The 12821-nt window shown below is 38.2% G+C and overlaps 2 protein-coding genes across 2 annotated transcripts; one reads left to right on the plus strand and one right to left on the minus strand.

The window, feature by feature from the left end:
- Nucleotides 1-364: 364 nt before the first annotated feature.
- On the minus strand, nt 365-7533 carry LOC120350035. Its single transcript, XM_039422034.1, has 2 exons — nt 7400-7533; nt 365-2487 (listed from the first exon to the last, which is right to left on the minus strand). Exon 2 carries the CDS (start codon nt 2220-2222, stop codon nt 480-482), a length of 1743 nt encoding a protein of 580 aa, XP_039277968.1. The 5' UTR covers nt 2223-2487; nt 7400-7533; the 3' UTR covers nt 365-479.
- A 3154-nt stretch (nt 7534-10687) lies between these two features.
- On the plus strand, nt 10688-11452 carry LOC120350036 (NADH dehydrogenase [ubiquinone] 1 beta subcomplex subunit 8, mitochondrial). Its single transcript, XM_039422035.1, has one exon. It carries the CDS (start codon nt 10831-10833, stop codon nt 11356-11358), a length of 528 nt encoding a protein of 175 aa, XP_039277969.1. The 5' UTR covers nt 10688-10830; the 3' UTR covers nt 11359-11452.
- The last annotated feature ends 1369 nt before the right edge of the window (nt 11453-12821 follow it).

Below are 12821 nucleotides of genomic sequence, written 5' to 3' on the forward strand. Positions count from 1 at the left end.
ATTCCTGACAAACTCATTCATGGCGTGCCAGTGAATGTGTTCAAAAAAATAATTTTAATCAAAATTTTCTAATTTAAGCTTCCGGCAGTCGCGCCCTACTCACTCACACGAGCAGTCGCGTGTTGTACTTTGTACAACATCCAATTTTTCAAGTGTTATGTACTCTGTTTACTGTCGTATAATTTCCATCTCGTTGGATCATTTATGCCGATGAAAACCATTGGAAGCAATAAATTTATAGCTATAAGAGCTGAATATAAAGAAGATTATATAAGATCAAAAACTATCACACTATTCAAATGAAAATGAATCATGAATATTGATTAATTCGAATCATTATTGAGTAGGATAAAAAATAGAGTAGTGATATAATAATATTTTATATTGAAAGCTTATGTATACAAGTGAATAATTATAAAAAGATTATGAATAATTGAATATAGAAAATCCTAACCGGTTTTTATGTTGGTTGTTCATCACTAATTGGTAGTTTCTTCTTCACAACACCTCAAACAAATGATTGTCTTTTTCGAATGTTCCTTGCACATGAAAGAAGAGCACTTGTCACACTTCATGGAAGCTGATGAGTTTTTTTGTCTACCACACAGCACGCAGTTTCCTCTTTTTTTGGTAGGGGGTTCATTGGGAGTAGTACATAGCTTGAAGTACATACATTGCTCCTCAGGTCTCTTGTACTGCTCCAAGTAAACTGATATATCTTTCGGCAAGGATCTTATTTGAGCTCTCGTTGCCAGATGCTCATTCAATAAGCCCATAGCAAGATTTTTCTGGAATATTCTTCTTCTTGGGGCCTCTTGTGGTTTGATAAATGAGAGTAGAACTCTGCTATTTATACTGGCAATATTCAACAATACATAGAAAATGGCTTGAGGCCAACGCCTTGTAACAAGAGACACTGAATAAGCAGCACACATTTTTTCACACGTGTCTACTCCACCTTTCGTCATATTATAATCCAGAATAATATCCGGTTTACCAGTGTCTGGATCAATTGATTTCGAGTCATGCATGGACGAAACAAGAATTACTGCTTTATTCACCTTTGGTACAAAGGAAACTAAAGTTTTGTTATCACTGAACCCGAACTCTGTTGTGCCCACTACTCGATTCTTGTTAGGCAAAAATGACGGGGGTATAGCAGCATTGTTCTTTTTCAAAGTTCCAATCATTGTGATGTCCTTTGCCAACATGTCTTCAACAAGAGGAATACTTGTGTACCAATTGTCGGTGGTCAAATTCTTGTTGGATTTTTCAATGGGGACAACCAATCTCTTTACTATATCTTCTGGTTTATTAGATACTTCGTAAGGACCAGGTGGCTGCTTACCACAGTAAACCTCCAAGTTATTACAAAAAAATGTTCTGGCATCACACAAAGCAAACATTTTGATGCCATATTTTGCTGGCTTGGATGGTATACATTGCACGAATGAGCATCGTCCTCTAAATGGATGAAGCATTTCATCTATGGTGACTAGTTCACTTGTATTGTAGCTATCTATACAATTCTTTACAAAGGGATCAAGAATTGTTCTGATTGCAGCTAGCTTATCAATACGACACCGATCACTCCTTGTGGCTGGATTGTCAAATCTCATACACCGCAACAAAAACAGAAAACGTTTGTAGCTCATTGCTGCTCTCACAACCATAACACCTGTTCCATCACTGGTCCAAATCTCTTGAACATTTGCATGATTTTCTTTCCGTAGCCCAATAAGATACAAAATACCAAGCAAAGCCAACAATTCTGTGTAATTAGTTCGTCGACAGTCTCTTTCCCTATTATAATCATGCGAAATATTATCTATGTACATGTTTGTAAATTTCACAATCAATTCCAACATATCTCTATCGAAAAATTGTAGAAAAGCATCAACTTCATTTTTTACTTCGCGGGCTTTGGGTTTTGGTCCAGGTAATATTTTCACAATATTTTTTTGAGGAGTTTTATATGCACCTTTCACTTCTGTTGTACACCAAATAGTTTCGAGATCCTTTCCAAGTATGAAGTCTTGATCAGTAATCATAAATTCGTCGTTACTTTCTTGTCCTTCAAGTTCACTTTCATCAGTAAAAAACTCGTTTTCAATATTTCCATCACTAAGATCACTGTCGCTGTCTATATCTGAGTTTCTGAGGTTGGTTTCTTCATCAGATAACTCTTGTAGCACATGTGGCATATCACTTAGCCTCAGCATATTGCAATTCTATTATCACTATAATACTACGAATGAATTAAATTGGAAATTGAGTTGGAGAAAGCACGTCTGGAGATTGATCAATTGAAAGAGATGCATTCATCGTCGACTACTTCAAAGAATCTCCAGTTATCATCATCTTCATCAATAACAATCAAAATTTCAAAAAAATCATCTTCATCTCCGGATGAAAATAATAGTTATTCGCCACCCAATTGGGAACAAGAAGAAGAGATGGTAGCCACCAAGACCTCATGGATTCTTCCTAAACAAAAGAAGAGGAAGATACGTGATTCACCAGACACAAAAAGACCTCCAACAGTCAATAAAACCGGTTGTGAAGAAAAATAAGCCACCACCAGTCATATTGAGCAATGTACAGGAGTAAACTAGAATTAAAGAGTCATTCAAATCGAAAAATTTTAATTTCAGTGCCAACATGATGAACAACAACCAGCTAAAATTGAATGTTGAAACTGAACAAGAATAAGGAGATTTAACTAAGATGTTGAATGAAGCTAAATATGAATGGCACACGTACGAAAACAAACAAACTCGTCCAATTCATGTAATGGCTAAAGAGCTTCATCCATCATGCGATCCAGAGGATATAAAGAACTTCTAAGCAGAGGCTTTCAAATAATCAGTACTGTCAACAAAATGAAAAAAGTGAAGAAGGATGGAAAAGAACACATTATCAGACTTCCAATGCTCATTTTAACATTCAAGAATACAGAAAATACAAAAAGATTCATGAAATTGAAAATATTTGCTACATAAAATTTAAAATTGAATCAATTAGAAGCAATAAAATGATTCCGCAGTGTAAACGTTGTCAGCGGTTTGGTCATACTCAGGCATACTGTCAACATGAACCTGTATGTGTGAAGTGTGCTGGAAAACACTGGACTATTTCATGAACCAATACTAAAGAAACCCCAGCCAAATGTTTCAATTGGGCTGAGGCTCACCCAGCTAACTACAGAGATTGTCTTATCGCTAAAGAACTTCAGAGAAGAAGAACTGAAAAAGAGAGCATAGTTAAAAGAAGTAGCGAAGTTCCACGTACAACCCAACAGAGAAACTTCACTTCAAAAGAGTACACTGGAGAAATATCTCATTCCCAAGTAACGAAACCCACTCCAAGCATACAACAGGAGAGTCAACAAAAACAACCACAACAACAACTTGATGTTAATAAGGTTCTGCAGGAAATTTTGAACAGTTTAAATATTCTTTCTGGACGACTTGGAAGGGTAGGAGTATCGAGAAGAAAATTATAAAATGAATATTGCAAGCCAACAAGATATTAGAATTGCTACCTGGAATGCCAATGGAATAAATAATATCAATAATAATAATAGAAAACAAGACATAGAAATATTCCTAAAGACACGAAATATAGACGTTTGCCTCATCTCTGAAACCCATTCAACTGAGCAGACTCACTTCAAAATCAATGGATATAATGTTTACGAAACTATCATCCTCAAAATCAAGCAAGAGATGGAAGTGCTGTGATAGTGAAGGAGAGTATTAAACACTATATAAAGACTTCAGTATTCAAAGTGATGAAATACAGCTTTCTGTAGTTGGAATAGAGTCCATCAACCAGAAAATACTTGATGGAGCTGCATATTTTCCACCACGTTACAATTTAAAGAAAAATGATTACACAAATATTATTCTTCAGCTTGGAGATAGATTCATAGTGGGTGCAGATTTTAATGTCTTTAAATGTCTTTAATTTTAGATTTTAATGGTTTTAAGCATAAGGATTGGGGTTCAAGACTCACAACGACCAAAGGGAAAGAACTCAGAGAGGCTATCCAGGAGCTGGAATTCCGAATTCCAAACACCTACTTATTGGCCAACAGATTTGAATAAAACTCCAGATCTTGTAGATTTCTTCATAACAAAGAGAATATCCAGTAATTTTATTGATATTGAAGAGAGCTTTGACCTGGATTCTGATCATTCAGCTGCAATTCTCACACTTAGTGAACAAATAATAAAGAAAGAAGACAGGCCAATGTTAGACAACAGAACTACAGACTGGGAAGCTTTTAAAGTGGATTTGGAAAATGTAATCAACTTAAATATTCCACTTGGAACAGCTGAGCAGTTGGATGAATCAGCAGAACATTTAATGTGGCAAATCCAGAAATCAGCCTGGAAAAACACCAGACAATACACCACGAAAACAAAAGGATGCAATTACCCCCTGGAGATTCGACAACTTGTTTTAGAAAAACGAAGGGCAAAAAGAAGATGGCAACAAACTTGTGATCCTGCTGACAAAAATATCTTGAATAACAAAACAAAACAATTGAAAAGAGAAATAAGGAAACTAACTGGGAAACCCATTAACAACAGAGAAACAACAGAGAAAAGGCAGATATATTTGCTAATCATCTGGAAGAAATCTTTCAGCCAAACAACATTCAATCTGGAATTGATACTGAAGAAGATATGATAGTTTATTTAGATACAGAGATTGATCCAGTTACTACAAATGAGGTTCAAGAGGAAATAAAATATAATCTGAATACCAAAAAGCACCTGAATTTGATCTGATTACAGGTGAAATCTTGAAGAAACTTCCAAGGAAAGGTATTGTCATGCTAACATATTATTTATTTAATGCATCATTCTGATTACGAAATTTTCCTACAATTTGGAAGGTTGCAGAGGTCATTATATTGCAAAAGCCTTGGAAATGTCCTCAAGAAGCAAAATCGTACCGCCCAATATCTCTTCTACCTGTAATTTCTGATTGACTCCCATCATAAGTAGTAGAAATCTGATACCAGCCCATCTATTTGGTTTCAGACAGAAGCACTCAACCCTGGACCTAGTACATAGAATCACCAATGTAATAGAGAATTCATTAGAGAAAAAATATATATGCTCAGCAATCTTCCTTGATGTGGCACAGGCATCTGACAAAGTGAAGGCATGAAGGACTGATCAATAAACTTCATAAAATTCTTCCCACTCAACTTGTGAAACTCATACATCACCAACAGATTGTTCAGAGTAAAACAAGGTGACGACGTCTCTGAATTGTAGGAAATGAGGACTGGAGTTCCACAAGGTAGTGTTCTTGGACCAGTTCTTTATGTGCTGTACACAAGCGATCTTCCTGAATTGGATGCAGTGACAATAGATACTTTTGCTGATGATACTGCAATACTGGCAGAAGGGGAAACAGTACAAGAAGCAGCCACAAAACTACAGAATGCTAGCAACAAATTCAGTGACTGGACCAAAAAATGGAGAATTCGATTGAATGAGAAGTCCATTCATATCAACTTCACAAACAAAATTATCAATGACCCGATTCGAATAAATCTGAATGGGAATGTAGTACCACACAGCAACACAGAAAAATACCTTGGAATGACTCTTGACGCCAAGTTGAAATGGAAAGAGCATATCAAGATGAAAGGGAGCGAGCTAGGACTCAAATACTGTAAAATCTACTGGCTGTTGGGCCGACAATCATTGGACAACAAAATATTGATCTACAAACAAATTCTAAAACCTGTCTGGACGTATGGAATTCAGCGTTGGGGCTGCTCTAGAACTTCAAACATCAATCAGATTCAAACATTTCAAAACAAAGTACTCCGGAACATGGTGAATGCGCCCTGGTATATAGGGAACAGCGATTTGCACCGAGATCTGCACATCCCCTATGTGACCAGTGAGATAAGACAATTGGCAGCCCATCATGAGTCACGTCTTCATCAACACGACAACACCGAAGTCATTCAAACTGCTAGACAACACTGAACTCACAGGAGGTTGAAGAGAACAAAGCCCTTCGAGTTGGTGTAGTGCTAGTAAAGCGAAAAAGTATAATAAATAAATGTGTAGTGAAAGAATTTAAAGTAGTGAAAGTATAGATTAGAACTGTAGGCTTCACTGGAAGACTTGAGCAATAAAAATTAATATTTTAGGATGAGAAATAAGAGAACAAAATTAATGGTTGTCCTAGTGACTAGTTTTAATAGAAATAATAAAAAAAACTATAATACTATAAGCTTTACATAACTATATCACTAGAAACTTCGAACTATGGCAAAAAACTAGGAATAAAGACTTTAATGTTGACTAAAATAGACTAACATGAGCGGTCGCGCGTTGTAAAATGTACAACAAAGATGCACTATCAGCACGACCTCAAGACTAAATGGCACCAAACGACTAAGCCATTAGGCTATGCTCGGTAATACTTGCAACTCAATGAAGTGTTTACTGGTAACCTAGAAATAATCCTAATTATATATTGTATTTGGAGACTGATGTAAAAGAAATGTATCTCCAAACTTTAAGAATGAACGGAGATTATGTTTTGAAAACAATAGCGTTATCAGATAACAGGTTTCCCAAAAAAATTACCATTACGATGGCTCGTGTCATAAGTTTGGATGGTGCGAGTGGTGGGGGGGGAGTGGAGAAGGCTGTTCGGTGTATTGAATGATATTAATTGGGTGACAGACGCAGCTTCTCTGTAATATATTGTTTTTGTTATTGTTGTTTACCTGAATCTTATCTTGTTTTGTAAATGAGAATAAACTTTGTTTTACAATTATAGTTCATCTATGTTGAGGAAGGCTTATAACTATTCTTGTATAGAGTACCGCAATCAATGACTGAAATTTATCAAACGTTTTATCTTGATTAGTTAAGGAAAACTATTATCTTTATCTACCAACTCTGGCTGACGGCCCTTTACCGTCAGTGGTGGGGATGCATACATGTTTTGGAATGCATACATGACTTATTCACTGGCGCCAATACCAAAACCCTTTCAATAGTTTTTTGCAGCAAAAACTGACTCTGTTGTACTTTTTACAACAGCGCGACTACCGGAAGGATAAGACAAGAGTGATTGATTATCTGTCCAATGTTGGAATTTGGCGGAGATATCTAAGAACTAGAAAATGAACGGAAAATACAAGCACTTCGGGGCGCTTTGTATTTAGCATAAAAAAATTGGGTCTAGTCTTTTCTCAAGTATTCAAACTATATATTAATATTAAATTATCATAACTACAATAGAATTATATTGCAAGCACACCCCCTTTTTTATGTATTTAACTGGACTATACATGAAGAGATCTACAATTAATTATAGTCATAATTTACAAATCAAATGAAACACTTACTCTGGAGATTCAAAGCATACTTCTTTCATGTACAATAAATCTATAAATTACTGGTTTTCAATTAGGATAAGGTAAGGACAATAATACTGTAAATATAACCTCTTTTTTTTAAAAAGGCACATCCCAGCCAGCTGTCAGCGGAAAAAGTGAATGCATGAATCGATGAGCTGATCTGATTGGCATTTTCCTATCTGATCACTTTTTAAAGTCGGTTCTACGTCGTGGCAGTTGAACGATTGTCAATGTTTTTGAAATCATACCCAAGTGAAGTGAGATTTAGGAATTTTAAAATTGATTTACTTTAGGCCAGTCAAAATATGGTCGTTTTTCAGGAAACAACACAGAAAGGATTTTTCTTGTCGAACAAGAAGAAGACACAAAATATACTTTATACCTCTGCACAATGAGGCGGAATCCACCAATCTTTAGGGATTGCAGTGTGAAGCTGCCTGGATTCATGATGGATGCTACATTGACATGGGAGCAGCATGTTGACATGATCTGCAATAGACTGTCAAGAGTCACATATTTGATATTATGCAAGCTGAGAGGTCAAGTTTCTTTGTAGTACATGGTTACAGAATACCATGGCCTCTTTCACAGTCATATCAATTATGGCATTGTGCTTTGGGGTCATGCAGCCGGCTGAAGAAGAATCCTACTCCTGCAAAAGAAGGTTCTTCGAATCATCACCTCATCTCATCAGCTGGAACACTGTGTGCCAATCTTTAGGAGACTAAAGTTTATGACAGTCTGTTTCTGTATCTGTTTAGTTCACTGTTACTGTTGAGAAGAGACCAACATACCTTCCAGCAGAGAGGAAATGTACATTGCCACAACTCAAGGAAGAGGATTTATATCAATTTGCCTCAGGCCAGACTGACTCGATTACATAATAGCTTCCCTTCCCTTACACTTAAGATTTACAACAGGATCCGGTGTATTTCTGAGAGCAGGAGGAAAAAATCTTCAAGAGGGTACTTCGTGAGAACCTTGTGGGTCTGGCACTCTACTTCCTGGATATAGAGGCAATTCTATGTTGTTTGAGATCTATAACTGACCTTCCATCTTGATCTTAGATCCAGTTTGGTTTCAGGAAAAATAGATCCACCACTGATGCAGTAGATTTCCTGCTTTCCAAGATATTTGATTGCTTTGAGGCACGTGGACTTGCTGGGCTCACCTTGTGTGATCTCAGCAAGGCCTTTGATACAATGGATCATGCTATTCTCGTGGACAAGCTTAGGCATTATGGTGTGGGACCGTCTCCTCTCAAACTGATTCAGGCCTACCTGGGGGGTCGCAGACAGGCGGTGCTGGCTAATGGAGTTCTCTCTGAGATCAGGGATTGTGTTGACTGTGGAGTGCCTCAGGGCTCTGTCCTGGGGCCTCTGTTGTTTCTTATTTCAGTTAACGATATAGCTCAGGTGGATGGCAGGTGTGTTGTCTGTTATGCGGATGACACCACCTTCTTCAATGCTGGTCGTGAGATGGGAGGACTGAGGGCAGCTATGGTGGAGACTGGAGCATTTGCATCGGACTGGTTCTCTGCCAATCGCTTCCTCCTCAATGAAGACAAAACTCAGTCTATTGTGTTCAGTCTCAGAAATGGGAATGAATACAATTTTGCGCCTGTCAAACTGTTAGGGTTTACCCTTGACAGGAAGCTCTCATGGGGCGAGCACATTGAGACAGTTTGCGCCAGGTTGAGCAGAGTGGTTTTCCTGCTGAGGGGTCTCAAATACAGTGTGCCGCCTCATTATCTTGAAATGTGCTATTTTGGCTTTTTTCAGAGCATGATTTTATATGGCCTCCCCCTCTGGGGTGGAGCCACAGATGTCGCCCGAGTCCTTCGTCTCCAGAAGAGGGCCCTGAGGATTATTTGTGGGGCTGGTAGATTAGCCCACTGTCGCCCACTCTTTGTCAAAGAGATGATCCTCACCGTCTTCTCCCTCTATGTTCTCCATACCCTTTGCAGAGCACATGCGAACGTGGGGTTGCTCGTGACCCGACAGAGCTTCCACCCATATGAGACTAGGGGTAGACTCAGGCTGGATTTACCCTACCAGAGGCTGAGCAGAACCCGGACTGGTTTGGCTCATATGTCTATCAGCCTCTATAATAGGCTGCCTCTGTTGGCCAGGGATCTGCCTGCGGTGCGGTTTCGAGGGGCTCTGAGGAGCCTGCTGACGGATCACCCTCTGTACTCACTCCGTGAGTTCTGTATGTTGGAGAGCAGTGTGGTGAGTGCCTATTTTCGTATTTGATTTCTGCCTCTAGGCAGTTGTTTTTTTTTACATTTTTGACGTGTCCCAGTGGGCTTCACTTTAGTGATCCCTTTTATGGACTTATCTAAATAAATACTAAAATACCAAATACTAAATTAGATCTTAGTTCAAATGTGATGGATCCAGGACAGTCTCCCATCAAGCCAGAAGGCAAGCAGTTCAATGACTTCACCTGCAGCTGTGAGCCTCTTCAATAAACCAACAAGAATGGATATATTTTATTGTCAGTTAGCTTCAAATAGAATAATTAAAGTCAAGAACAAAGCTCTAAACCTTTCTGAGGAGGAAAATTCCGCCATGGGCGCTTCTGACGTTTTTGAAATCCCCTCCACCTATGTACATGACCTTTATACATACCTTATTTGCTTTTTTCCCAATATGTGAAAAAAAAGGATTTCTCTGAATTTAGGGGGTGTTGCGTCCATGGTCTTGGGGTGGGTGGTTACCCCTGAGGAAGGTTAAATCTTATTGGGAAGTTTTGGAATCACAATAGCTGACAAGTTGAGATTAAACCAATCCATACAAGCCCAGTGTTCAACGACCCAGACATCGAGTATCAAGTAACCAAGAAACTCGGTTACTGTCACAGATAAGCTCCAACTTGAAGGGACTTGATCCTGTGAGGAAGCGTTCAAGAGTGAAAGCCGGTCGACCACCGACTTAATTGGCAACATAGGAATATGATTATTCCCAATGTTTGTGTTATCCTCTTTCAACTAACGGTTTTATCTCAGGCTTCTCATTTTTTTCTATAATTCTGCTAGAATAATCAACCGATATAAACACAGGATACACAATTTTATTTCACAGGACTTTAGTTTGTGTCAAAAAAAATTGTTGATGATTCACTCGTTCTGAAGTTGATGATAGTCTACTCTCAACTCAAGCAATTAAAAAGTGTTGCGTTTGGACAAGTTCCACTTGGAACCTCGGATGCGGAGAAGAACGGTGGCAGTGGATCAGCTTCAGCTGGTGTCATGACCTTTTTGGTTTTGCTTTCTGCAGTGCAGACAGAAGTCAAAGGAAAAACTGAGTTCTCTTTTATGTAAAGTGTTGTGGTTATTATAAATTTATTTGGTAGTAGTATCTCAACTTATTGAAACTGTGAATTTTTTCTACTAGCTTTGATTGCTTCATCAAAAAATGAGCTTAGCACGAAGTCGGCTCTTGCAGATCTGCCGTGTTCCCGTTTATCAAGTAAGAAATGCAGCTGTTGGTTATTGGAACAAGGATTTTCAACCAGGCTTCAACATCCCAAAAACACCAGAAGAAAAAGCAGCAGTAGCAAAAAAATATAATCTACTTCCAGAAGAATATCAACCTGAACAGGAATTGCATGATATGGGTATTGGCTGTGGCGATTATCCTAAAGTACCCGATGTCTATGAATGGAGTAAGGATATTTACTACCCATATGATTTGCCATCCTATCGAATGAATTATGGTGAACCCAGAAGTTTGAAAATGTTGTACTTGACGGGCGAAAAATGTGACCCATACTATTATGAAACCAATCGTTGGAAAACCTGGCAAATGTTCCTTGCTCTATGTACACCAGTTGTTCTTCTAGCTTCATTTGCATTTTCAGATTTAAAGTTTTTCCCTCCAGTGGCTAAGAGGCATTATTATAATGATGGAATGAAGCATTATTCTTATGAGCCTGTTGAGTAACTTACGTTTGATATTTTGTTTATTAAAACTGTAAACAATGAATGTAATAGCATTATAAATTAATTTTCAAATATATAGCGTCAATATTTAATTATGCTTTTCTATTCCATACTATTTTATTATCCTAAGTGTCCCACTTTTGGTTAGTTATTCAATATAGGTACGGTAATAAAAATGTTCAATCTTATTGTATTTATCACTATCCCTTGTATTGATATCAAGAACGCACAAGCCTAGGGATAACATGAGATAGGGATGCGTGAACAGCAAAATAAGCTATAGCCTACTTATTATTTATGCAGCTTTGTCCATTCTCATTTTAAAAAAAGTACTAGTTTTTATACGCCACGTGTCTTCTGTGAACATTGTACCAACCACTTATATACATCGAAGGATAGATGAAACGTGGAAGGGGCAAAATTCCGATCTGTGTGAATTAGGCCTTAACCTATGTAAAACACGTTGTAGGCGACGCTTTTCAAGCATACAGTTCAGCCGTTTGATGAAATCTTTTGCACCGCAACCTCCCATATGAACACAATAATTGGATGCATATCAGCGTCTTCATGCAGTGGAAGAGGTATAAAGATCCAGGTATCAACTTATGGGACCATTGACTTTATACGAATCCCTCATACAATTTATATGTCAAGATGTGCTTTTATACGGTAATGGCTAGTTTGTAACTACTGTATTAGAAATAGTGATAAGTGCCAAGCTACATCCCACATGAATCGTTTTCTCAGACGAGTCGGCAAGACAGGAAAAAGGAAGCTCTCCAAATTGTTGATTATCAGCTGATTCCCAATCACCAAATTGATGAGCTTCCTGCCCTGCCGGCTCGTCAGAAAACGCCTGAAAAAAGCTTTATGTTGCTTTGCCGTAAAGGAATATTATTTGCGTGAAATGTATCAGCCTGTCATGTTTATGGTCAAGTGATCCACCAAGCGACTCTACTAATCTACCGAACCTCCACTTAGGTTCCTATACGAGTGTAATAAACGCGTTCCATAGGAGGCCATGCATTCTAAAGAATAATAGATAGATGCGCGCTTAATGGATTAGGCCTATATTAATCGCTTGTACAGTTAATGGATGCTTACCTTGGATCGTCTGTCGACCGACAAATCAATACTCTTTATTAGGCGGAGTTAGGACTAGAAAGTCCTTTCTACCACTCAACCTTACAGGCAAATAATAATACATTACAATAAGAAATCTTGAGGTTCAAGCCACATGAGGAGTTTCTACACTGGCGGCGGACAAGTAGCCAGGACAGGAAGCTCTCCGATTGGCTGGCGACTCGTCCACCAGCGTAAAAACGCTTCGTGTGGCTTGACACTAACAATACCAGTTAACAGAATGCTTGTCAAGGTTTCCTTTGAAACAGAAGCCCAACATGAAAATTAATGTTGTTGGACTCTGTTGTCGGTCAATATACAGGCTGTTTCCAAACTCCCTCC

The sequence above is a fragment of the Nilaparvata lugens genome, chromosome 2 (assembly GCF_014356525.2).
Source record: "Nilaparvata lugens isolate BPH chromosome 2, ASM1435652v1, whole genome shotgun sequence".
Taxonomy (NCBI): domain Eukaryota; kingdom Metazoa; phylum Arthropoda; class Insecta; order Hemiptera; family Delphacidae; genus Nilaparvata; species Nilaparvata lugens.